We start from the raw sequence: 24,900 nt of genomic DNA on the forward strand, positions 1-24,900 counted from the left end.
TCAGTAGAACACTAAATTCGAAACCAAGGTTCAAAGTTGGTTTAGCAACACATTAAATTCGCATATGCATTTGAGCCAGATGAATCACGTCGATCATGGTTACAACCGGACGTATAGCAGTGTGCAACTTCAACATTCACCACGCTAATGAGTCAGCCTTTACCTTTATATATTCTAAAAGCAAAATCACATGTCAACGCTTATAGCGCTGATGTTCTCTCGACACTGTTTAGAAAACAAAAACAAAATATGCAAACAAAAAAGACGAAGCTATCATCTTCAGCCACGGCGAAGCCATCTGCTTGCTTGCGAGTCAAAACTGGAGACATCATCTTAAAGCTCCCTCAACCTTGGTTCTTGCTAGCATCCCGTATATGGAACATAAGCTGCAATAATTTGACAAGATGTCGGCAAAAGGGGTACACATTGTTGAACGGAATTGATTAGCGAGGAATCACCTTAACGCCCACGTAGAACGTAGTAAATATGAAGGCAAGGGAAGGCAGGGCTGCAAGATAGGAAACGTGTATTTAACCATGAAGGCTGTTCAGTTGGGCCATGTACATCTGACTAAATGGAATCCATCACAAGTGGATGGATGTGAAACTGTAACTCACCATCCTTCCCAGCCATTCTTGATATCAGAACTTTAATCCCGGATGGCCCCACGACGTAACCAACAAGATTTGCCACCTGTGTGTTAAACATCTCAGAAATAGCACACATGTAACTATGCACGAATGGCTGATGCCATGTATAGCTGAAATTTTCCTATATGATTGCAATTTAGCAAATGATCATGGCACACGAGATCATTGGAACTTCCCATTAAATATAATAGCTAAACAAATGGTTTCATGTAGTCTCTTGAGCAGTTTTCTTGGATGCCTATTGTTTAATATTTATATGCTTTTACTGGTAAGAGACCAAGAACAATTGTGTTCTTTTGGTTGTGCATTCAGAAAAAAAAACATCTAGAACGTACCATAAGACAGCTGATTGTCACTGCACCAGCAATTGCTTTAAATTCACGGTGAACAAGCATCCCAAGGGAACTAGTTGCCTGCAAAAACATATTTTAAATATATGAGATGCTAGCCTTCTTAAATTTCCATGAAGCATCTTGAATTCACGCAATGGGCATGGAGTTATTTGGATCCATTGGAACTTCCCATTAAATATATTAGATATCTAAGCACCCTAGCAACTTCATTCCAGCAGATATCTTGAATTTTTATATCGTATGGGCATGGAGTTATTTGGATCCTCAATTAATATGTCTTCCTTAAAACTTACAAATTGAATTAATTTTTCAAACAAAGACGGCAACTTGACATGTTTTATCTAAATTTAGCATCTTGCAGTAGCTGCTCTACATTTCTTTCACACTAGAAATTAGTATTCTAATAATAAAAACAAGGTGCTTCAGACAATCTAATCATTTTTTTTTTGTGAAGCATTTCTTCCTGAACGATTTTTTTTTTGACTGGAGGTAGTAAACTAGTAGCTTTAAAGAAAAGCAGATGAGCTGCAACCATGGCAAGCCGACTGAATCCTTGGAAAAAAAAGTTTACCTGAAATTTGCTGGACAGAGATTTAACCAATATCTCTGGAATGAAAAATAAGCAAGTCAACCATGCCCATGAGATAAGTTTCCTGTTTAGGATTAATCTAAGTAATCAGAAATGATGTGGCGACAGAGTAAGCAAACATGTCAGACACAGGGTTATGCAGAAGCTACCATTCTAGATCATGCCACACTGCTACAAACGTGAATATCACCCAGATACTCAGTAGTTTTCTTTGAGAACCACCAAGAGGAATGTATAAGTACCTGTAACAAGAGTGGTTGATCAAACATAGCAACACAGAATAACCTATATCTGTATATTAGCTATAGATGTAGCTTAGTATAGACATGTTCCACTTTATGTACAAGGTTTATGCATGGTTCAAAAATATGATGTAAATGGGTGCAAAACTGCAAAATAACAATTGCAAATTTCTTACTACTTTCATATGCATATACCAAAGATTCATGAAGCTATAAATAGAAATGAACTATGTAAGGCCAATAAATTTAACAAGCAAGACATAATACAAACATGTTCCTATACATATATGTGGTAACACAAAAGAGATTTAAACAACCTAGCACATACCTAACCAACCATTTATTAAAAGAAGCATGCCAGCTTTTCCAGAAACTCTCCAGATCATGGCAATTATTTATACACCTTGGCATGTTTTCAGGAGTCTCGACTCCTCCAACCTGCAATGATGTGTTTAGCTTTAATACATGTCAAGAATATTCATGAAACAGATGCTGAGATCAGAACAAAGTTGTGTTCCTATAATGCTATCTATTAGATAAATAATTTTCAAGACATGATAAAACATTCGATATTAGATCAGAGTGTTATTGAATGCAAAATTTAATATGGAATTACCAGTGACCAAAACCGGAAGTAGCGCCAAATAAGAAAGAATTTCAACCACATAAAGTTTAACACCTGTACTGGAAAGTTTGAGAAGTCAATGGGATTGATAAATCAATAAAGCACTCGCTATGTCAGACAAGAAAAGATACATAACACTTATTTAAAGTAGGGAACCATAGCAACCAAGACACTTATTAAACAAAAAATATAATGCTGTGATGCTCCCATAGGTGGTGCAAGAAAACTTATATGCAGGCATGGGTTTTAAGACGTGATGCGTGACCAAGGCGAGCAGACAACTTCCAGCCACCTAGGCAGGCTAAGAAATGCCCAGGCAGCAAATATCCAAGGCGAGCAGCCACTGCCCGGACGCCTAGGTGATACCTCAAGAACAATGTATGCAGGTAATCAGTGAGAGATTCTGATATTTGCCATCAGCAAGAAACAGATTTGTAAAATTGCTATCAGGCTCACATTTCATAGACCCAGCTGGACCCACAATTCATAGACACAGTGGTAATTATAACAAGAAGTCAAGAAGACAACATTGTGAGTGGCAAAAATCAATGAATAGAATAAAGAAAGCAAATAAAGAACAACGGAAATGTCAATTGCTGCACACTGACTTAGGAGGGGACACAAATAAAGTGCCATAAGTGACAACCCAGAAGGCCTGGAGCACATTAACAGGACCTTACGAATAATCTATAATCTTACCCCATAACTGATGATGAAAACCTCAAAAGGGGATAACTGCTGCCATAGCCGGCTGTCGTCAGATATTCAATTGAAAATTCAGAATATAGCAGCGACCATTAGAAAGGGATAGAGTTAATTGTATGATATGAAGACAAACAAGTACCTTACTACAAAGGCATTGTAGTGGAAAAAGTGTGTCATGCCTTCCATAAGAAGGAAACTCAAAATCCACCTTAGACCATACCAAGATATTTGTGCAAATGAATAATTTTTCTGGGGTACCTCTAACTGCAAGATCGCTACATCAAAAACAGGTTAGTATGTGTAACTACTAGGACATTTCCATATAATGCCACTATTCAACTGCTACATGAAGCACAGTTGAAATTCCTCTCCAAAACTCGGCCTCACAGTTTCTTAAGTCACCTTGTGACATTTGAGGTAACTTAAACAAAGAAGAGTACAAAAGGTATTCATGATGATTAGTGGTATATTACAATTATCTATATCTAGATTGAAATCAAAGTCTCTTTCATATTTCCTTATTTTGAAAGAAATTCCAGACTAAACTGCTGCCGAGTTATAGACAGGCCTATTCCTTACAAACTCAAAAAGTCTATATAACCCCCAAATGTTTCGATGGTTGACTACATAACCCCCTCAACTATGAAACCAGGTATTGTAAACTTAAAGTATCCCATACCATTCAAACAACCCCACCATGGTGGTTTTGAAGGCGGTTATGCTGATGTGGCATATTAAAAGGATGGTGGCATAACTTTGAGTCAACAAATAATATCTTTCTCATCTCCATCTCTTACGTTAAGACCCCATATATCATTTATGCCTTATCAACTTTGCTCAACTGCTGTTTCCTGCACAACCCAGATCTCCGATGGCCACTGTGCCTGTTGCCCTTCCGCTGGCCACAGTGGATGACAAAATCTACAAGCTCATGCCCTGCATCCACAACTACAAGAACCACGAGGAAGATACTCCGGCTCCAGGTTCATCGTTGTCTCCATGGATGCTGCCACCTGCATTGTCGGACATGGTGAGCACGAGGACCACAGTGAAAGAGAAGATGGTGCTCACCCCCCTCTTGCAAACGGCGGCACGGTGCTCGTCAGGCCAGTGGCTGCAGCGTCAAGATGCATTGGCTCAATCTAGCAGTTCTCCAGCCAGACCCCAATGCCTCTCGTAGGCTCCAGGACCTACATGATGGTGAGCAACAACTTCACTAGTGGACATTCAGGACCTCGTCGTTCATGCCACACTTGAGGAATCAAGGGTCCTTGAGCTCGGGAATCGCTCCTGCTGGTTCTTGGCTGGCTCAAGATGCTGCAATGTTCAATGTGAAGAAGGTCTGGCTAGTATCCTATCTGCCACCAGGGCTCAAGATTCTGCCATACCCACACTTCGTCCTCGACAACCTCCTCCCAGGACATAATAGCCTTAAGGCTTTGGACATTGCTGGCGTCTTCCATGTGGCGTGTAGACCACTCATCCGTTGTGGAGAGACCGAAGCAGGAGAGATCACGGGAGGTGGGAAGGGTGAAGAGGAAGAGTAGAAATAAAAAAAAAAGAATATAAACCTTACAGGGGGGCTGTGTACTAGTGTGGCATGCTGTCATGTGGGGCCGCACCTATACGCGGGACCGCGACGCCAGGAGAGCTGAGGCTCGGGCGTTCAAATTGGACGCCAACAGCAGCTCACCTAAGGAAGGTTCGTCCAAGGAAAGTGGCAGCAGCTCAACCAAGGAAGGTCCGTCCAAGGAAAGTGGCTAGATTAGTGGCCAAATTGATAGGCCTTAATCGTAGGGGAGTTGGTTTCCAAACAAGTCATTTCCTAAATTAGAAGTTATCTAGTTGGTCAGGCCAGTGGCCTATTTATATGGAACCGTGAGGCAATGAAGGGAATAAGAAATATATCACCTTAATCTCCCATCTCCCTGTACTCTCTAAGCCTACGGCGGAGGAATACCTCGCCGGAGAAGACGGACGGCGGATACGAGCTACGTAGCCACGGTCCAGCTACTCGAGGGCTTAACGCCCTTGACAACCTGGTATCACGATCCCGGCGATCCTCTTCCCACTCCACCACTACACCAGCCGCCACCACCTCACCACCACCCCCAGCCGCCGCACCAACTTCACCGACGTCCTCTGTGGTGTCCTGCGTTCCAGCCATGGGCGATTCCAACGACTTCAAGGCCTTTGCCGAGGCTCTCAAGTCACTGCAAGCGTCAGTCACGGCCAACGCCCAGGCCATCGCCAGCCTCACAGCCGACCGCACGTCCGCCTCAGGCCACAAGATCGGCTACGGCGAGCACCATGGGGACCGGCCACCGAGGTTCCAAAAGCTGGACTTTCCCCGGTACGATGGTAAAACCGACCCTCTCATCTTCATCAACCGCTGCGAATCCTACTTCCATCAGCAGCGCATCATGGAGGAGGAGAAGGTCTGGATGGCATCCTACAACTTGGAGCACGGGGCGCAGATGTGGTATATCCAGGTCCAGACGGACGAGGGTACTCCATCGTGGCGCCGGTTCAAGGAGTTGCTCAATCTGCGCTATGGCCCTCCTCTCCGCGCCGCGCCTCTCTTCGAGCTGGCCGATTGCCGCCGCACGGGGTCCGTCGCGGACTATCAGGACCGCTTCTAGGCGATCCTTCCACGTGCAGGACCCCTCGACGAGGCACAACGGGTCCAACTATTCACGGGGTGTCTCTGTCCCCCGCTCAGCCTTGACGTCCAGGTACACAACCCGCAGTCCCTAGCGGCTGCCATGAGCCTGGCGTGCCACCTGGAGCTTCGGGAGCAATATACACCGACGCCTCCCAAGGGTGCGCCCCGTGGCCTGCTGCCGACCCCTGCACCGCGACTAGCTCTGCCTGCCCCGCCGGCTGAGCAGACAGCCACGCCCACAGTCATGGCAGATGGGCACAAACGCCTATCCATGCAGGAGCAAGAGGAGCGCCGTCGGCAGGGCCTCTGCTTCAACTGCAACGAGCGCTACACACGGGGGCACAACCACGTCTGTACGCGGATCTTCTACATCAACGGCGTCGAGTTGGACACCGCTGACGAGTCCGCCACGGGGGATGACCACGACACGAAGACACCGGTGTTCTCCCTTCACGCCGTCGCCGGGGTATTCGTCGGCAATACGGTACAACTGCAGGTGGTCGTCGGCGCCGCTACTTTCGTCGCGCTCATCGACACGGGCTCAACACACAGCTTCATCGGGGAAGCGGCTGCGCGACGCTCGGGGCTAACCATCGAGTCGCGGCCTCGACTCACGGCAACGGTGGCCAATGGGGAACGCGTGGCCTGCCCGGGCGTTCTTCGCCAAGCTCCGGTCGACGTGGGCGGCATGGTATTCGGCGTCGATCTCTTCGTAATGCCTTAGCCGGGTACGACGTCGTCCTCGGCACGCACTGGATGGCCACGCTCGGGCCCATTGTATGGGACTTCACCGCCCGAACCATGGCATTCCAGTGGGAGGGGTGCGATGTCTGCTGGCGCGGCGTGGCACCTCCATCTGCGTCGACTCTTCTCGCCGCCACAGCCGACGACACCCTCATCGACGGGCTGTTACACGCCTTCGCCGATGTATTCACCGAGCCGATCGGACTACCTCCAGCACGGGGCCGCGAGCACCACATAGTCCTCAAGCTGGGCTCCTCCCCGGTGGCGGTGCGACCGTACAGGTACCCTGCGGCGCACAAGGACGAACTTGAGCGGCAGTGCGCCGCCATGATCGACCAGGGCATCGTCCGCCGCAGCGACTCAGCGTTCTCGTCCCCGGTCATCCTCGTCAAGAAGCCAGACGGGTCGTGGCGCTTCTGCGTCGACTACCGCGCGTTGAACGCGCTCACTGTCAAGGACGCGTTCTCGATCCCGGTCGTCGACGAGCTCCATGGCGCACGCCTCTTCACCAAGCTGGACCTGTGGTCGGGGTATCACCAAGTACGGATGCGGCAGGAGGACGTCCATAAAACGGCGTTCCGCACCCACGACGGCCTCTACGAGTTCCTGGTGATGCCGTTCGGGCTGTGCAACGCCCCAGCCACATTCCAGGCCTTGATGAACGACGTCCTGCGAACCTACCTCCGCCGGTTTGTGCTTGTCTTCTTTGACAACATCTTATATACAACACCTCATGGGTGGACCACCTCCGGCACCTCCACGTCATCCTCAACACCCTGCCAGCACCGACTCTTTGTCAAGAGGTCCAAGTGCTCATTTGGTGTTGACTCCATCGCCTACCTCGGCCACGTCATTTCAGCGGTTGGCGTCGCTATGGACCCCGCAAAGGTCCAAGCCATCCACGACTGGCCCCAACCTCGTTCGGCGTGAGCCGTGCGTGGCTTCCTCGGTTTGGCAGGCTACTACCGCAAGTTCGTCCACAACTATGGCGCCATTGTAGCACCCCTCACGGCACTCCTGAAGAAAGAGGGGTTCGTGTGGTCCGACGAGGCAACCGCCGCTTTCAGTGCCCTCAAAGGGGCAGTGACGACAGCACCGGTGTTGACATTCCCGGACTTCACCAAGCCCTTCGTCGTGGAGTGCGACGCGTCCACCTATGGCTTCGGGGCGGTGCTCATACAGGAGGCTCATCTGATCTCCTTCTTCAGCCGACCGGTGGCGCCCCGCCATCGCTCCCTAGCGGCCTATGAGCGCAAACTCATCGGGCTTGTGCTTGTCGTACGACATTGGAGGCTGTACCTGTGGGGGCGACGCTTCGTCGTCAAGACAGACCACTACAGCCTCAAGTACCTCCTCGATCAGCGCCTGGCGACCATTCTGCAGCATCATTGGGTGGGCAAGATCCTCGGGTTCGACTTCTCCGTTGAGTACAAGTCAGGAGCAACGAACACGGTGGCTGACGCGCTCTCGCGCCGCGACACCGACGAGGACGGCACGGGGACTCTCCAGGCAATCTCAGCTCCCCGCTTCGACTTCATCAGCCGCCTCCGACACGCCCAGGCTACTGAGCCCGCTCTGGCTGCCATCCACGACGAAGTCAGGGCAGGCACACGCACTGCTCCATGGGCGGTGGCTGACGACATGGTTCTCTACGACAGGCGCCTGTACATCCCACCGGCCTCGCCACTTCTGCAGGAGATTGTGGCGGCTGTCCATAATGATGGACATGAGGGCGTCCAGCGCACGCTACACCGCCTCCGTCGTGACTTCCATTTTCCCAACATGTGTCGTGTTGTGCAGGACTTCGTACGGGCATGTCCCACTTGTCAGCGGTACAAGTCGGAGCATCTTCACCCGGCAGGTCTCCTCATGCCACTACCGATTCCCACCGTCGTTTGGGCGGACATCGGCCTCGACTTCATTGAAGCACTGCCCCGTGTCAACGAGAAGTCGGTGATCCTCTCCGTCGTCGACCGCTTCAGCAAGTACTGCCACTTCATCGCCCTCGGCCACCCGTACACCGCCGAGTCGGTGGCGCAGGCCTTCTTCGCCGACATTGTACGCCTCCATGGCGTGCCGCAATCCATGGTGTCCGACCGCGGCCCGGTGTTCACCTCGACGTTCTGGCGTGAGCTCATGCGGCTCATGGGCACTAAGCTGCACATGTCGTCCGTCTTCCACCCACAGTCAGACGGCCAGACGAAGGCGGCCAACCGCGTCATCATTATGTACCTCCGTTGTTTCACAGGCGACCGTCCTCGACAATGGCTTCGCTGGCTGCCATGGGCCGAATACGTGTACAACACGGCATACCAGTCCTCGCTCCGGGAGACGCCATTCCGGGTGGTGTATGGTCGTGACCCGCCCTCCATCCGCTCTTATGAGCCTGGTGAAACAAGGGTGGATGCGGTCGCACGCGACATGGAGGAACGCGAGGCATTCCTCGCCGATGTGCGCCATCGCCTCGAGCAGGCACAGGCGGTGCAGAAACGCCACTACGACAAGCAACACCGGCCAGTGACATACGCAGTCGGCGACTGGGCGCTCCTTCGACTTCGCCAGCGAGCTCCGTCCTCACTGCCACAACAAACAACGGGCAAATTGAAGCCCCGCTTCCTAGGGCCATACCGCGTCATCGAGCTCATCAACAATGTCGTCGTTCGCCTGGAGCTACCACCACAGGCCCGCATTCATGACGTCTTCCACGTGGGCACCCTGAAGAAGTTTGTAGGGGCACCTCCATCCGCCCCACCACCCCTACCCGACATCCATCATGGGGCGATTGTTCCAGAGCCATCTCGGGTAGAACGCACTCGCCTGGCACAGGGTGTTCAACAGGTGCTGGTCCCGTGGCGGGGCGAACCAGCAACTTCGGCGACCTAGGAGGACCTCGACAAGTTTCGCGCCACCTACCCAGATTTTCAGCTCGAGGACGAGCTGGACCTCGAGGGGGGGAGAGATGTCATGTGGGGCCGCACCTATACGCGGGCCCGCGACGCCAGGAGAGCTGAGGCTCGGCCGTTCAAATTGGGCGCCAACAGCAGCTCACCTAAGGAAGGTTCGTCCAAGGAAAGTGGCAGCAGCTCAACCAAGGAAGGTTCGTCCAAAGAGGAAAGTGGCAGCAACTCAACCAAGGAAGGTCCATCCAAGGAAAGTGGCTAGATTAGTGGCCAAATTGATAGGCCTTAATTGTAGGGGAGTTGGTTTCCAAATAAGTCATTTCCTAAATTAGAAGTTATCTAGTTGGTCAGGCCAGTGGCCTATTTATATGGAACCGTGAGGCAATGAAGGGAATAAGAAATATTTCACCTTAATCTCCCATCTCCCTGTACTCTCTAAGCCTACGACGGAGGAATACCTCGCCGGAGAAGACGGACGACGGATACGAGCTACGTAGCCGCGGTCCAGCTGCTCGAGGGCTTAACGCCCTTGACACATGCCAAGGTGGCAAAACTGCCATGCAAAACCAGCTAAGGGGTTATTTGAATAGATTAATTTTTTTTATCGAACACGCATGATAGTTGTGCATCTTTATATATTTAACTTTAGAGAGAAGAAAAGGTCTTACAAGAAAGGTAACTTGCTAGGCAAGTTCCCCAAAACCACCCACATACAAAGGGTAGTATTAAATACTTTAAGGGTTACAATACCTAGTTTAACAGTTGGAGGGGTTAGTCAACCATCAATACATTGAGGGGTTAGTGCAGCTCCAAAAGGACACAAATTTTCTTCCCCAAGGCGTCTTATTAGCGCTGTTGTTAAAAATGAGATTCCTAAAAAAAGTTAAACCCACAGTAGACTCCTAATAAATAAGCCCTAATATTTTAATGTGGGCCACACCATGTGCTAATTGGGCTGGTTGCTAGACTTGCATCCGTACTTGTGTCCTTACCATCAGATGGATACGCGTACCTGGCGGCTGGCATTGCACCGGAGTCAGTTAGCTGCGCGTGAGATGGGCGATTGGGGAAGGCTCCGCGACGCGCAAATTTGCGGGGCAGCAAGCAGCGGATGCGGGACGCGAAGAATATGGAGACAAGAGAGAGCTATTGGAGGACTTAAAATATGTTTTCTTTCCTAAAAACACTTTTGGGGTTGGTTTACAGGATTTCTTGGAGATGCTCTGATATAGGCTCTTTCCTTACAAACTCCTTTTTTGAAGGTGCGCATAAGAAATAAGAATAGATAAACTGACTGGTAACACAACGCGCCAGCTCCCTAAGGGACCCTAGCAGTTTGCCTGCTGGTGGTCATTTTTGGTCGGGTTGTTGCTCTGTGTGCGTGGTGCGTTGTGTTAATTTCAGGGGGGTCTCGGCCTAAGGGCCTTTGTATTAGGGGTTGACAAGTCTTGTCTCTCTTATGTTTCTTTTTCTTCTTAATATAATGACACACAACTCTCCTGCGTTTGTGTGTGTGTATATATATATATATATATATATATATATATATATATATATATATATATATATATATATATATATATATATATATATATATATATATATATATATATATATCAGTTGATCCCATTATGCTGAATGGTACAAAATAAATTACTTATAAAAAACTGTTTTTAAAAAACTAAGAATATCTTGAAAATGGAAAAATCATTTTCGTTTGAAATGCTAGGTCTGCTTTCACCATGATAAAAGATCAGCTTCCATAAAAAATACCTAGATAAAGACTAACCTGAGCAGCAAATGCATTGTATCCAACAATAGGTCCAGCAATATACACTGGAGCATATGTCAAGTAGCATAAATACATAAGAAATGTATATCTGTCAAGACTGAGCCCTCTTTCCTGCAAGAACAGTGCTTTATCACCGGAACAAAGAATGAATATAGTTCAGTTCCTAAATAAATTGCTTAAGCTAAATAAAGTTATAAATAAAAAAAACTCAACAATGATACAATGACATACCATAGTAGAAAAGATTAAAAATGCCAAGACCTAATTTACAGACAACCTAAGTCTATATTGAATTCACCTAAAGGTCAACCTGGTGTCAGCAGAAACTAACCATTCCTTAGTAAGTCTTCTTCCAATATCTTCTCATGAGAGGCCTGATTCCTTGGAGACAATTTCTTATTTGACACTAGTAAAGTTCATGGTTCCTTTCTTGGCCCTCAAAATATAAATTTTACCTATTTGACATTAGACGTAAATTTGGTTCACTATATGACACTACCGTTAATTCTGACCTCTAACGGTGTTAACTTTCATAAGAAAAGATGATTTTACATTTTTACCCCTGTTGAAGATAGTATATATAACTTGTAGCAAAGTGTAATATATTTCCATAATAACCTGTATTACACCATTTTGATGCTACAGAACTAACGGTAAAATTAAGTATTTATATTACAATAGTGTACTATAGGTTATTATGCCATTATGAAAAGAGTAAAATGCAGTAGCGGTCCTCAAACTTGGCACGATGTGTCACTTAGGTCACTGAACTTAAAAAACCAGTAAAACAGGTCCTCTAACTTTGTAGGCCTGTGCAAAACCATCCAAAACCACTTTTGCTCAAACTGGATGTCGATGTGGCATGTCACATTGAATTCACTTGGGTCTCTGAACTTAGCATGTTGTGTCACTTGGATCCCCAAAGTTGACATGTTGTGCCACTTGAGTCCAAGAACTTTCATTAGTATGCTCCAACGTTTTTTTCTCGAAAACGCAGGAAAACTGCATTTCATTAAATTAAGAAGCAAAATGGTAGAGCAAACCAAGTACAAAGGGCTCCTTACGGAGGCCGGAAACAAAGAAACCTAAATGGACTCATCTAGAAACCAAAAAAACAAACGACCATAACCACCTCACAGAACACTTATGACCAAATACCACGTAGCCCTACAATTCCAGCCATACAACAAAGAGATGCCCATGCCTCATCTTTGATATCCTGGATGATCTTGGTAATGCTAGGTGGAACTTTTATGCTCCAACGTGGCATGCCATGTCGGCATTCGGTTTGAGCAAACCCGGTTTTGGACGGTTTTACACAGGCTGACAAAGTTCGAGGACTCGTTTTGCTGGTTTTCTAAGTTCGGTGGCCCAAGTGATACAAAATGCCAAGTTCGAGGACCGCTACTGTATTTTACTCTTATGAAAATATATTACACTTTGCATCAAGTTATATGTACTATCTTCAATATGGGTAAACTCGTCTTTTCACATGAAAGTTAACACCACTAGAGATCAAAACTAAGGTAGTGTTATATAGGGAACCAAATTTACATTCAATGTCAAATAAAGAAGATTTATATTTTGAAGGTTAAGAAAAGAACCAGGAACTTTACTAGTGTCAAATAAGGAATTGTCTCAATTCCTTGCCCCCATGCAAATTCATATGCAAGTCAGTCAGCGTGGGGGCACGAAAAAGACCTCATGCAGTAATCGTTAATGTATCAAAATAAGAATGCTAGTTTTGTTCTTGCTTATGCCAAAACTAGTTTTCATGAAACTAAACCAGACCTTACATATGTCTAAAACCTTAACACATTTAGAAAAATGGATTAATTGTTACAAGAAAATTGGAAGACTGAAATACCTGCAAAGCAAAGTAGCATGTCTTTCCAGAATAACAAACCTGACATCTTTGCATATGTTTCTGCACCAAGAGCATCCATGTTAGTATACTACAGCATTGGCCAACGGAGTGCATTCGGCATTTATGAAAGCTAGCACATCAATATAAGTAACTATGTCAAAGGTACGGTTAACAACAAATGAGTTAAATGCATTGTCGACGTCGTTCCCTGAACTTGTCATGGTGTGTCATTTAAATCCATGAACTTTGAAAATGCATTTCTAGGTCCTGAGACTTGTGAAATTGTGGTATTTAGGTCCAAAGTGACAAAAATGTCCCTGTCGAGGGCTCGAGGCTAACCTGTCATTATGAAATACCCGCAGAAAAACACAACGCCAGCAATGCATGGACACTTTTGGTACAAGACATCAGCAATGCATGGACATTTTGGGTATTTTGGACCTAATTAGACCTAAATGATACTATTTCACAAGTTTAAGAACCCAGAAATGCATTTTCAAAGTTCATGGACCTAGATGACACTGTGACAAGTTTAGGGACTGCTAATGCATTTAACTCAACAAGATACAGTAGAGTTGTAGTTGTAGCTATTCGTGAGAACTATCAGCAACAGCTATTTATAATAAAAAAACAATTGCGAACATTGTTTTGAAAACCATATTTCATACAGATGTGATCAGATATCAGATGCACTCCACTCCAACAAGCATGTCACTAAACAGACCCACTTTGTGAAACATCAAAGTTCTGATGCTGCAAAACTAACATGGCACAAGGATACCTTGAAGTCAAAATGAGAAGAATGAATTGTCCAGCAGTAATCACATCCAAAGCTAATCATCCGTAATACAACTGCAGCAGAAAATTAGAATGTGCACAAAACCAATATTGAATCAAGCAATCTAGACAAGCTTGGTTACACATAAACACGCGCAGAGACAAGGAGTAAAAACAGCACAATACTTGCTCTGATATCAATACAAAGGAACTCTTGTGATAGATGGATCAAGCCTAATGCAACTTCAAACAATAAACTGCCTCAGTTTTAGACAAATTGCAAGATAGTTATCAAAATGAGGTACTCCAGTCCAATGGCATCTGACCTCAGAGCTTAGTAGGGATGAAAACGGTTTCGGAATTTTTCGGTATTCCGGAAACCGATTTCGAATTTTTTCGGTCGGATTCCTCGGTAACGGTATTTTTCGAAAACGGAATCGGTTTTCGGAATTTTCTATCGGAATCGGTATCGGAATCGGCGTGGTGTTTTACCGACCGTTTCCTTCGGTTACCGGTTTTTGTCGGAAATTACCGGATTTGTGTCTCGGAATTTTCCGGAATTGTGTCTCGGAATTTTTCGGAATTGTGTCTCGGAATTTTCCAGCATGTGATTTTTCGCATCGCCTGTACATCTCTAGATAAGGGTTACTTATTTTTGTATTTTTTGGACACCTTTAGATTTTTTTTTTTTGGATAGATGGTTTTGGAAGGCAGTTGAGATTAACGATTTGGTCTTTTCCACACACTAGGTTTTAGGGTTTTCCTGTGAGGTTGTGAAAAACTTTTTATGTGAGGAAAAAATATTTCATAAGTAAGCATGCCATGTCAGCTAGATCGAGTGGATATTGTGAATTGTGAACTTTGAGTTTATGAACTTGTGATCTTTATGAACTTGTTATACTGTGAACTTTGTTATATTGTGAACTTGTGGTCTTTGCACACTTTTTATATTAAAAATTTGTGATCCTTGTGAACTTTTTATATTGTGAACTTGTTGTATCATGAATTGTGAACTTGTGTTCTTTGTGATCTTTTGTCAACTTTGTTGTATTATGAAGTTTAATATATTTACCGATTGTATTTTAGATTCCGACCGTTACCGGTGTATTTTCCGCACCAAACTTTCGTTTCCGATGTTTCCGAAATACCGATATCGTTTCCGTTTCCGGAGTTACCGTTTTCGATTTTGTTTCCGATAAAAAATATGAAAACGGTAATGGTTTTAGTGTTTACCGACCGTTTTCATCCCTAGAGCTTAGTAACTAGGTTCCGCCGTTCCGGATCGATGGGAATATGGGATCGAGGAACGGGAACGTGGTACACGGTACGCTACTAAAACTAGGTTTTAACACTACGGGAACGAGAATGTTCCCACGTTCCCGGAACGAGGAACGTGGTGTCGTGGTCACGTTCCCAGTTCCCGGTTACTAAGCCTCACAGCATCAGCCAGGATGAAATAGTTGCCAATGACTTGCCAAAAAAAGAAGTATCTCAAGTAGGTCGGTAACCTTCAGTTTATTACTTCTGGTTTTGAAGTTTTAACTTTTAATACAACCATCAGGTTTTAGTATTCTTAGAACATGTTCATATCCACAGTTGATAATGTTGACCAACAAACTTACCAAAATATGCATTCAGAAAGAACTAAACACTAGTCCTTTTTAGTTTTCAAACTTAACATAAAATTCTCTAAAATGTAAGACCTTTGATAACTTCCCCTGCACCAGATGAGAAACCAATTTGAAGAGCTGCAACGAGCTTCTATACAGGGCAGCAAACAATAGACGGATGATTTCAATAAAAAACAACAACATAAGGTGAAACATACCAAAATTGAAGCATATGTGCCACCTGAATGTACCCCGATAGTTGTCTAGAAAAGCCATATTTTGACTGTTTTGATAAAAAAGTTAAATCTCATATAAACTAAAGAGAAGACGTCTGAGTAAGAGAAACTAGAAGATTAAATGCAACTGCATAAAGAATCTAACCCGAACAATGAGAATGAATATCCTTCATAAACTCGGTTAAGAATAAGAACAGATAAGTTGAAGCTCCAAATGAGACTTGTGCAATACTTATAATGAGCAAATAGCTGCAAGAGGTAGAATTATGGTTAACAAAGGAATGAAACAGAAATTAACCAAGAACATGACAGAGAAAAACTCCTAATATATTTACTTAGTCACTCTATATCTCTTTTTCCCCAACATGCAGGAAACTACACGCCATGACATTAAGAGAGAGAAAATATTGTTGCAGGGGCCTTTCCATTTTGGGAAGTTAAAGAATCGTGCCTTTGGGGGTTTAAGAAATGGCCAAAGCAGCATAGAACTTTTAGTTGGTTTTTGTGGGAAACCCCAACCCTAGCTCAGGGATGGGAGTTATATTAATAGACTCAGGTTATTGGGCCTAGCCCATTACACAGGGGTAAAACTATAATTACAGGGGCTAACCCCAAAACCCTAAACGGTACTCTAACGGCGGGAGCCCCTTGGTGAAGATGTCGGCGAACTGCAGTGTGGTGGGGACGCTGAGAATCCGAACGTCACCGGCAGCGACACGCTCGCGGACAAAGTGCAGGTCGATCTCCACGTGCTTCGTGTGCTGATGCTACACAAGATTGGTGGAGAGGTAGACCACGCTGACGTTGTCGCAGTAGACGAGGGTGGTGCTCTGAAGGGGGTTGTGGAGCTCCTGGAGCAGCTGTCGCAACCAGAAGGCCTCTGTCACGCCGTTGGCCACAGCACGGTACTCGGCCTCTGCGCTGGAGTAAGAGACGACAGGCTACCGCTTGCAGCCTAGGAGACGAGATTGGAGCCCAAGAACACGGCATATCCAGAAGTGGACTGGCGCGTGTCAGGACAGCCAGCCAATCAGCGCCGGTGTAGACCACAAGCTCCGTTGTCGGGGAAGGTCGGAGTATAAGGTCGTAGTCGAGGGAGCTGCGGAGGTAGCGCAGGATCCGCTTGAGAGCGATAAGATGGGGCTCCCGCGGGGTGTGCATGTGCAGGCACACCTGCTGGACGGCGTAGGCGATGTCGGCCTAGATAAGGTCAGGTACTGGAGTGTGCCGGTCAGGCTCCGGTAGGACGTCTCGTCGGTGACCGAGGGGTCGTCCTCAAAGAGCTTCACCTGAGTGTCGACAGGCGTAGAGCAGGGCTTGCAATCGGACATGTCAGCCCGCTCCAGGATGTCAATGGTGTCCTGGCGTTGGTGGAGGAAGAGACCTTGAGGCCAGCGCTCGGCGGTGATGCCAAGAAAGTAGTGAAGAGGCCCCAAGTCCTTCATTGTGAACTCCCGCTGAAGGGCAACGATCGTGCGCTGTAGAAGGTCGACGGTGGATGTCGTGAGCACAATGTCGTCGACGTAGAGCAGGAGGTAGACGGTGTCATCGACGCGACAGTAGATGAACAGGGACATGTCCGACTTGGCCTCGACGAAGTCGATGGAGGCCAAGTAGGAGGCGAAGCGACTGTACCAAGCCCGCGGCGCCTACTTGAGGTCGTACAGGGAGCGGTTCAGCCGACAGACCAGATCCGGGCGAGCGGCGTCGACGAAGTCGGTGGGCTGGCTGCAGTAGACAGTCTTCGTCAGAGTGCAGTGGAGGAAGGCATTCTTGACGTCGAGTTGATGGATCGCCCAGTCATGGGAGAGGGCGAGGAAAAGGACAGCTCGAACGGTGGCGAACTTGACGACGGGGCTGAAGGTCTCGTCGTAGTCCACTCCGGGACGCTGGGTGAAGCCCCGAAAGACCCATCGGGCCTTATAGCGATCAAGGGTGTCGTCCGAGGTCAACTTGTGGCAAAAGAGCCACTTGCCAATGACCACGTTGGTGCCTGTTGGACGCGGCGCTAGGTCCCAGGTGTGGTTGGCCAGCAGGGCCGCGTACTCCATAGCGCGATGTGGGGGTCGGGGACGACGGCGCGAACGAAGGACGGGACCGAGGAGGCATCCAAAGGAGTGGCAGCCGTGTCGGCCGCCAGGATCAGTCGGACAACGAGGCAGAGAACGCCGGCTACACGGTTAGTCACCAATGGGTGGACGTGCTCGGGGTCGCGGTGGATGGCGACCGAGTGGTACACGGGAGGCTCGATGCGGGCCGGCGGGTTGTCATGGACCGAGGGAGGGGCCAGCTCGCGGCGGTGGTAGACGAGGGCAGGGTCGGTGAAGCGATCCGCGCTCGTCGACGATGCCGATTCGGCAGGGCTGGAGGGAGTGGCCTGCCCGCGGCGGTGGTAGGCGAAGCGGGCCACGCTCGTATATGGTGCCGCATATGGCGCGAGAGGGGTCGACGAGGCCACGCATGGCACAGGAAGAAACGCGAGCGGAGGCGTCGAGGCCGCGCGTGGCGCGGGTAACGGCACAAGGCGAGGCGTCTGGGCCGCATGTGGTGCGGGAAGAGGCATGAGCAGTGGCGCCTGAGACTGTGGAGAAGGAGGTCGGAGCGATCGGGGTGGAGGGGGGACCGGATCGGACTCAAGGAGAGAGTCGAGATCGATGGGTGGGGAGGAGCCAGCAAGGGGAAACCCATCTTCGTCGTAAACGACGTGACGAGAGATGAGTATGCGGATGGTGGCGAGGCCAATACAGCGATACCCCTTGTGGTCAGGGGAGTACCCGACTAAGAGGCAGCGGGCGGAACGAGGAGATAGCTTATGGGGAGCGGTGGCGGAAGTGTTGGGATAGTACGCACAGCCGAACACACAAGGTGGTCGTAGGAGAGGGCTGTGCCATACAAGGCGAAGTGGCGGTGAGATGGCTCACCGCCTTCGAGGGGAGGCGGTTGAGGAGATGTGTAGCAGTGTTCAGGGGCTCTGCCCAGTAGCTGCCAGGGAGAGACGCCTGAAAGTGGAGGCAGCGGATCATGTTGGTGGTGGTGCGAATGATGCATTCTGGCCGGTCGTTCTGGGAAGAGGTGTAAGGGCACGAGAGACACAACTGAACGTCGTGGGAGAGGAAGGAGCGAGAAGCGTCGTTGTCGAACTCGCGGCCGTTATCACACTGAAGGGCATGAACCGGGCAACGAAACTGGGTGGAGACCCAGGCGAAAAAGTGAGTGAGGGTGGCGAACGTGTCAAACTTCAGACGAAGGGGAAAAGTCCAAAGAAAGTGAGAAAAATCAACCAAAATCACCAAATAGTATTTATATCCAGTAAGACTGAGTACAGGGGAAGTCCAGAGATCACAATGAACTAAATCAAAAGCCTGCTCAGCTCTAGAAGAAGATGTAGGAAATGGGAGACGAGTGTGTCGGCCTAGCTGACAAGCATGACAGAGCCCCTCAGAATGATCCCGACTACATGAAATATGTAAACTGTTGGTGAGCTTGGTCATGACGTCAGGTCCTGAATAGCCGAGACGACGATGCCAAGTGGTGGAGGAGGTGGTGGAGACCAGGACGGGTGGGGAGGACGCGCCGGTGGAAAAGGCCTAAGCGTGTAGAGGGGCCCCGAGCTATCACAGCGGACGAGGGGGGTCCTGGTGGCCAGATCCTTCACAAAGAAACCAAAAGGGTCAAACTCAATGGAACAAGAATTGTCGGTGGTGAATCGGCGAACAGAAAGAAGGTTGTAAGTAATGTGAGGAGCTACAAGAACGTCGTTGAGATAGAACGGTCCAGGAAGAACCGAGGCACCTACTGAGGTGACCAACAGAGTGGAAGTGGAACCGTTTCCAACGACGGTCGAGTAGAGATGGGAGGGATGGGGAGGGGAGGAGTGGGGGTCCCCAGAGGCGGGAGCTGGGGCGAAGTCGGAGTCGTCGGGGGCACGCCATGGGGAGGCGCGGTCAGGAGGGCTGGTGTAGGAGGGCAGGAGGCACTCGGGGCCTGGCCCGACCACAAGGCGATGGTCCCGGTCCAGAGTTTGTAGAATGACGGCCACGCCTGGCCGCCACCCCGACCGGAGGGACCATCCTGGGTGGAGCCACCGTTCCCGTTGCTGCCCTTGCGGGAATGACGACCTCCATCGGTGTTGGAAGCCGGACGAGGGGTCGCAGGGGCGGCGGGTGGAGTGCAGGTAGTGGCCCCAGTCGATGGAGGGCGAGGGACCTGCCCCCCCCCCCCCCGAGGGTGCCTGACCGCCACGACGAGCACTGTAGAGGGGCGGCGCTGGAGCAGGGGCCTCAGTCTCCAAGGTGAGCTCCTCGAGAAGAAGCTCGTTGCGGACGTCGTAGAAAGCGGGGAAGGGCACGATCCTTTTAATGAGAGCCTTTAGGCGGCCGTAGCGGGGGCTGAGGCCACGCAGAATGTCCAGCACTAGGGTACGGTCGGCGATGGGCTTGCCGAGGTCACGGAGAGAGTCCGCCATGCCCTTCATTTGGTGGAAGTATTCTCCCACGGAGAGAGCTCCATGAGAAAACTAGTGAAACTGGGCATCAAGGTGGAGTGCTCGAGCCTCCCGGTTCCTGAGGAACTGTTCCTCAAGAGCGAGCCACACCTGTCGAGCAGGGACCACCTGGTCGCGGATGATGTCCTGTAGCTCAACGGTGATGGCACCGTAGAGCCACGAGAGGACCACGCTGTCCATCAGGTACCACGATGGAGACGACGGGACGACGAGGTTGTCGAGGACGTGGTTGCCGAGAGCGTACCGTCGAAGCGTGAGAAGGACCTGTCCCCGCCAACGAGGGTAGTGGGAGCATGTCGGGTCCAACACAACAGACACGAGGGACCAAATGTTGTGCATCCCAATGGCCTGAGCGTGGAGAGCGGCGATGTGGTCGACGTCGAGTCCGGAGACGTGAGGAGACTCTGGGAGCACCGAGGAAGCCTCAGGGACTACCGGTGGTGGCGGTGTGCCACGCCCGAGAAGGAGACGCTGAGTCGTGGCCAGCTGAGTGGTCAAGGCCTAGCCCATAGCGTGCTCCTGTTCCCAAGCGAGGGACGCGACGCGCTCGCGCTCTTGCGAGGCGGCCACGGCGGCCTGGATGGTGGCGATGGTGGTGACCAACGCGGAGGATGCGGGTGGAGGAGACATCGCGGATAGGGATGGCAATTGGTCGAGTTTGAGTCGAACGGGACAAAAACCCACCCATGATCGTACTCGTGATGTCTAACTAAACCCGCCCATGATCGCACCCGCCAGTAGCGGATCCAGCTGCTACACTAGTGTGCCAGGAAAAATATGAAAAAAAACAAAAAACAGAGAACAATAGAACTTGAACCTTGACTGCCAAGTTCAAAAGATAGTACTTACACCACTATGCTAACTAACTTTATATGATCATAGGGTGTGTTGTGGCCCATATGGACCACCCACTGGGTCCGCCCATGGCACCCGCGGGTGCAATTTCAAACTCGCGTCCGGACCCGTCGGGTTTCGGGTGCATTTAGGGTTTAGGGTTTTTACTCAGTGTGCAATTTTAAACAATAATTCGGCTATAAACAGACAATAATTGAGTTATATCTACAAATTTAAGTCTTCTCATATTGAACAGCAACAAAACATTCACGGATCATTAGCCAAGTTACTTGTTCAAAATAATCATTGTTGTATCTTAATCATTTTCGCGCATAACAAAAAATAAACTAAATTTCAGGTCAGGTGCGGGTGACCCGCGAGTTGAAATGAAAACCTGCACCCACACCCATGAAACTTTGGGTCAGGTGTGGGTTGCACCCACGGGTCAAAATCTACACCGGTACCCGCACCCATCGGGTTTCGGGGTTTGCGGGTTAAATTTGCCATCCCTAGCCGCGGATGCGATGGTGTCAGCCCACACGGGAGCGGTGAGGGAGAATCCCGGCGGAGGCGACGAGGTCGTTGCTGCTGCGCAGCGAGGGTGGCAAGGTGCTGCTGCTGCGCAGCAAGCGCGGGAGAGGGGGCACCGTGGAGGGGCTCGAGGCCAGTGATGAAGGGCGGACCATCCCCGTCGAGTACACCGATGCGCAGGAGCACTGCGCTTGCGCCTGAGGGGAGCCAGAGGGCTCCAGAGTGAGGGAGGCCGAGCAGGGTGGCCTAGGAGGTGGCACCAGTGACCTGCCGGACGAGCAGACGCGCTGTGGTGGCGGCATCGGCGTCCATGGTCGTGTCCAAGCCCGCGCTAGAGGCGGCGACGGCGGCCACGCCCGCGCCTGCAGCCGCAGCAGAGGCGGCGGCGGCCGCCGCATAGGAGAGAGGGCCAACGTCCATGGGGCTGGGCACGCCGGCGGGAAGGGTCTAGGTCACGCTGGCGGGAAGGGGCTAGGAAGGGGGTAGCTTGGTGAAGCAGCCGATGGCTGGGGTTGGAGGAAGGGGAGAGAAAATTGGGGGGAAAAAAGATAAACTAGCTCTATACCATGTGGGAAACCCTAACACTAGCTCAGGGGGTTATATTAGTAGACTCAGGTTATTCGGTTTGGCCCATTACACAGGGATAAAACTGTAATTACAGGGCTAACCCCAAAACCCTAAACGGATACTCTAACAGTTTTAGCTGATGATGTCACTTAGCAGTTGATGATCACATAACAAACTAAGTGGCCTTGTGGCATTATGACTAATAAATTCACGGATTTAGCAACACATTAATATGACAATATGTCTTTTTATTTGATGTGCTTAGAGCATCTCCAACAATAAACCCTAAAATAGAGTCCTAAAATTTGAAATAGGACCATATTTAGAATGTTTAGGGTCTCAAAAGAAATGTTTACTCCAATAGTCAGGCCTTAAATAATGCTATTTAGGAAATAACTCATGATATTAGGAAATAAATGGTTGGAGATTAAGTGGAAATGAGGATAGGGCTCCAGTATATGGGTACTATATTTAGGACCCGAGAGACCGAGCCCTATAACCATTTGATGAAATTTTATAAAATAGGGCCGCTATTGGAAGAATGTTTTATGGTTTTGAGCCCTATATTTAAAATAGGACCATGTTTAGTGCCTCTCTTGGAGATGCTCTTAATATAGTTCTTGTCTTTGGCATGCTCAGCATGTGTGTATCAATAACTGGAGAAAATTAGTGCTTCTGAAACATCTTCAGGCCTAATATATTTTTTCCAAGTAGGTTCATCATGACAAAACAATAACAGTTTGTTTGTTCTATTGACACGAAGATTTGTTTGTATTTCCGAAAACGACACAGGGACAAAAACTAAACCAGTTTGAGTTAAAGCAGCAGTGAGGGGAAGATGAAAGCACTGACCTTCACTATTGAGTAATTAATCAGTGCAATTAAAAGAACAAAAACAACACTGCCATGAAGACAAACAAGTTAGAAATTTACCAGGAGGAAAAGACCATGAAAAATGAAAAACAAAATTGACTGGTGAGTTGCATACCAAGCACCGTGAAGATAGCATAAATAGCTCAAAGACAGTATGAGCCACAACAAAGCAGTACCTCGACCTTTCAGGCCATAGCAATATCTCAACGTATTGACCAGAATCAGAAATGCTCCCATTACAACAGTCAGAATTGGCAAGTTCCCGCGGAAGTTTCTCCATTGCGCATCCGACAGGTCCTGCGACAGATGAGAAGGAAATTAAACGGGAAGCCCCTCGGTCTTCAGGTAAAACACAAGACTGAAACTGGTGAAATGGCACGCACATTCAGATGACCCGCAAGTGATCCCACGCGTAGTCCGTAGAGCCTCCCGGAATATTCTGCAACCATGAAGCAGCTGTGAGACGAGCGGCAATCGCTGAGGAGATAGCATGAGGAGGTGGCTGGAACTGGGTGCCACCGACGTACCGTGCGAGAGGCGAAGCGACCTCCAGATCACGACGAGGTAGAAGCCCAGCGCGTAGAGTACGAGCAGCGTAAGTTCCACCCGGTTCCAGGGCACGCCGCCCATCTCCGCCAGACCTCAACCCCCGACCTCGCTAGGCGTGCGTGGGAAATTGGGGAGAGTGAGCAGCGTGGGAGCAGGGCCCCTGCTCGGCGAGCCGGTGGGGAATGCGCGGCTGTGTCCGGGCGCAGAGGCAGCAAGGCGACTCAGATCCGAGGCGGAATGGCAGCTGGCAGTGGCGGACGATCCAGGCGGAGGCGACACCGGCGACTGCGGTGAGAGTGGAAGCCTAGAAGGCGAGGTAGAAGAGCTGCTGGCCGTTGGATGTTGGTATTTTTCGCCGGTTTCGTTTTTTTAGCGGTTTTCATTGTTTTTAAATAAAAATTCTGATTAGTTTTTTAAAAAAATTAAAATATATATGTGAGATATATCAGGAAAATATTTAGTATTTTATAATTTTTTTTCTGTTTTATATTGTAAAAAAATAAACGATTTTTGAAAAAAAAAAGTGGAAAACCGTTCTTGGGCTCCTCTAGTTTTGGGAAATCAGACAGTTTTCTGCGGTTTTATGCTGGTTTATTTAACACTGGAATGCATCTAGGATCCCAGACTCCGGTTGTTTTCCACATGACTAAGATGAAAGATAGCTTACTGCAAGTTATCATACTAATGATTATGATGCAATTCAAATAGTATATATTTTTAGTACATTTCAACCATATGCATATGAATTCATAAATAGAAAAAATTAGAGATAGAGATAGCCATTTCAAAATTTATGTGGTTTTAAAATTTTCTTTGGATTGAATATAGTGTCGAAAAAGATATCGCACTTTACTTTATGTGTTACTTATTCAAAAGCAAAGCATGGCAAAGGATTTCTGCATTTGCTTCGTATGGTTGGAATAAAGGGTATGAAGCACTTCTAAAATATGTGGGTTTTATGGCACATAAGGTAGCCAAAAACAAATATTTTGGCTTTATGAATCATGATGCGGCAATGGACAATAAAACTGAGAAGTGGAGTGGTGGACAAAGAGCTAGTCTAAAGATATAAAAGCAGATTATTTAGTGTTGTGCCATGAAAAGTAGAAAGAAAAATTGAAGAGCTTAGTGAAGAGTCATTTGCCATTTTAGCATATGAGTTTAGTGACATATCACATAAAGAAAAACTAGCTCTTTGCTTGTGTTATCTTGATGCATTGGAAAGTCCATGTGAACACTTTATTGGAGTTGTTCATATAAATGATACTAGCTCTTTGTCACTTAAGG

The 24,900-nt window shown here is 48.3% G+C and overlaps 1 protein-coding gene across 1 annotated transcript; it reads right to left on the reverse strand.

The window, feature by feature from the left end:
• Positions 1-47: 47 nt before the first annotated feature.
• LOC100282494 (GUP1) lies at positions 48-23,892 on the reverse strand. The gene is made up of 19 exons (NM_001155403.2): positions 23,592-23,892; positions 23,448-23,503; positions 23,180-23,361; positions 23,044-23,092; positions 15,901-16,004; positions 15,738-15,802; positions 13,914-13,984; positions 13,133-13,192; positions 11,263-11,376; positions 3,304-3,428; positions 3,159-3,210; positions 2,451-2,513; positions 2,163-2,272; positions 1,742-1,834; positions 1,575-1,656; positions 986-1,063; positions 618-693; positions 459-508; positions 48-386 (listed from the first exon to the last, which is right to left on the reverse strand). Exons 1-19 carry the CDS (start codon positions 23,692-23,694, stop codon positions 345-347), a joined length of 1,575 nt encoding a protein of 524 aa, NP_001148875.2. The 5' UTR covers positions 23,695-23,892; the 3' UTR covers positions 48-344.
• Between the last annotated feature and the right edge of the window lie 1,008 nt (positions 23,893-24,900).

The sequence above is a fragment of the Zea mays genome, chromosome 2 (assembly GCF_902167145.1).
Source record: "Zea mays cultivar B73 chromosome 2, Zm-B73-REFERENCE-NAM-5.0, whole genome shotgun sequence".
NCBI classification, from domain to species: domain Eukaryota; kingdom Viridiplantae; phylum Streptophyta; class Magnoliopsida; order Poales; family Poaceae; genus Zea; species Zea mays.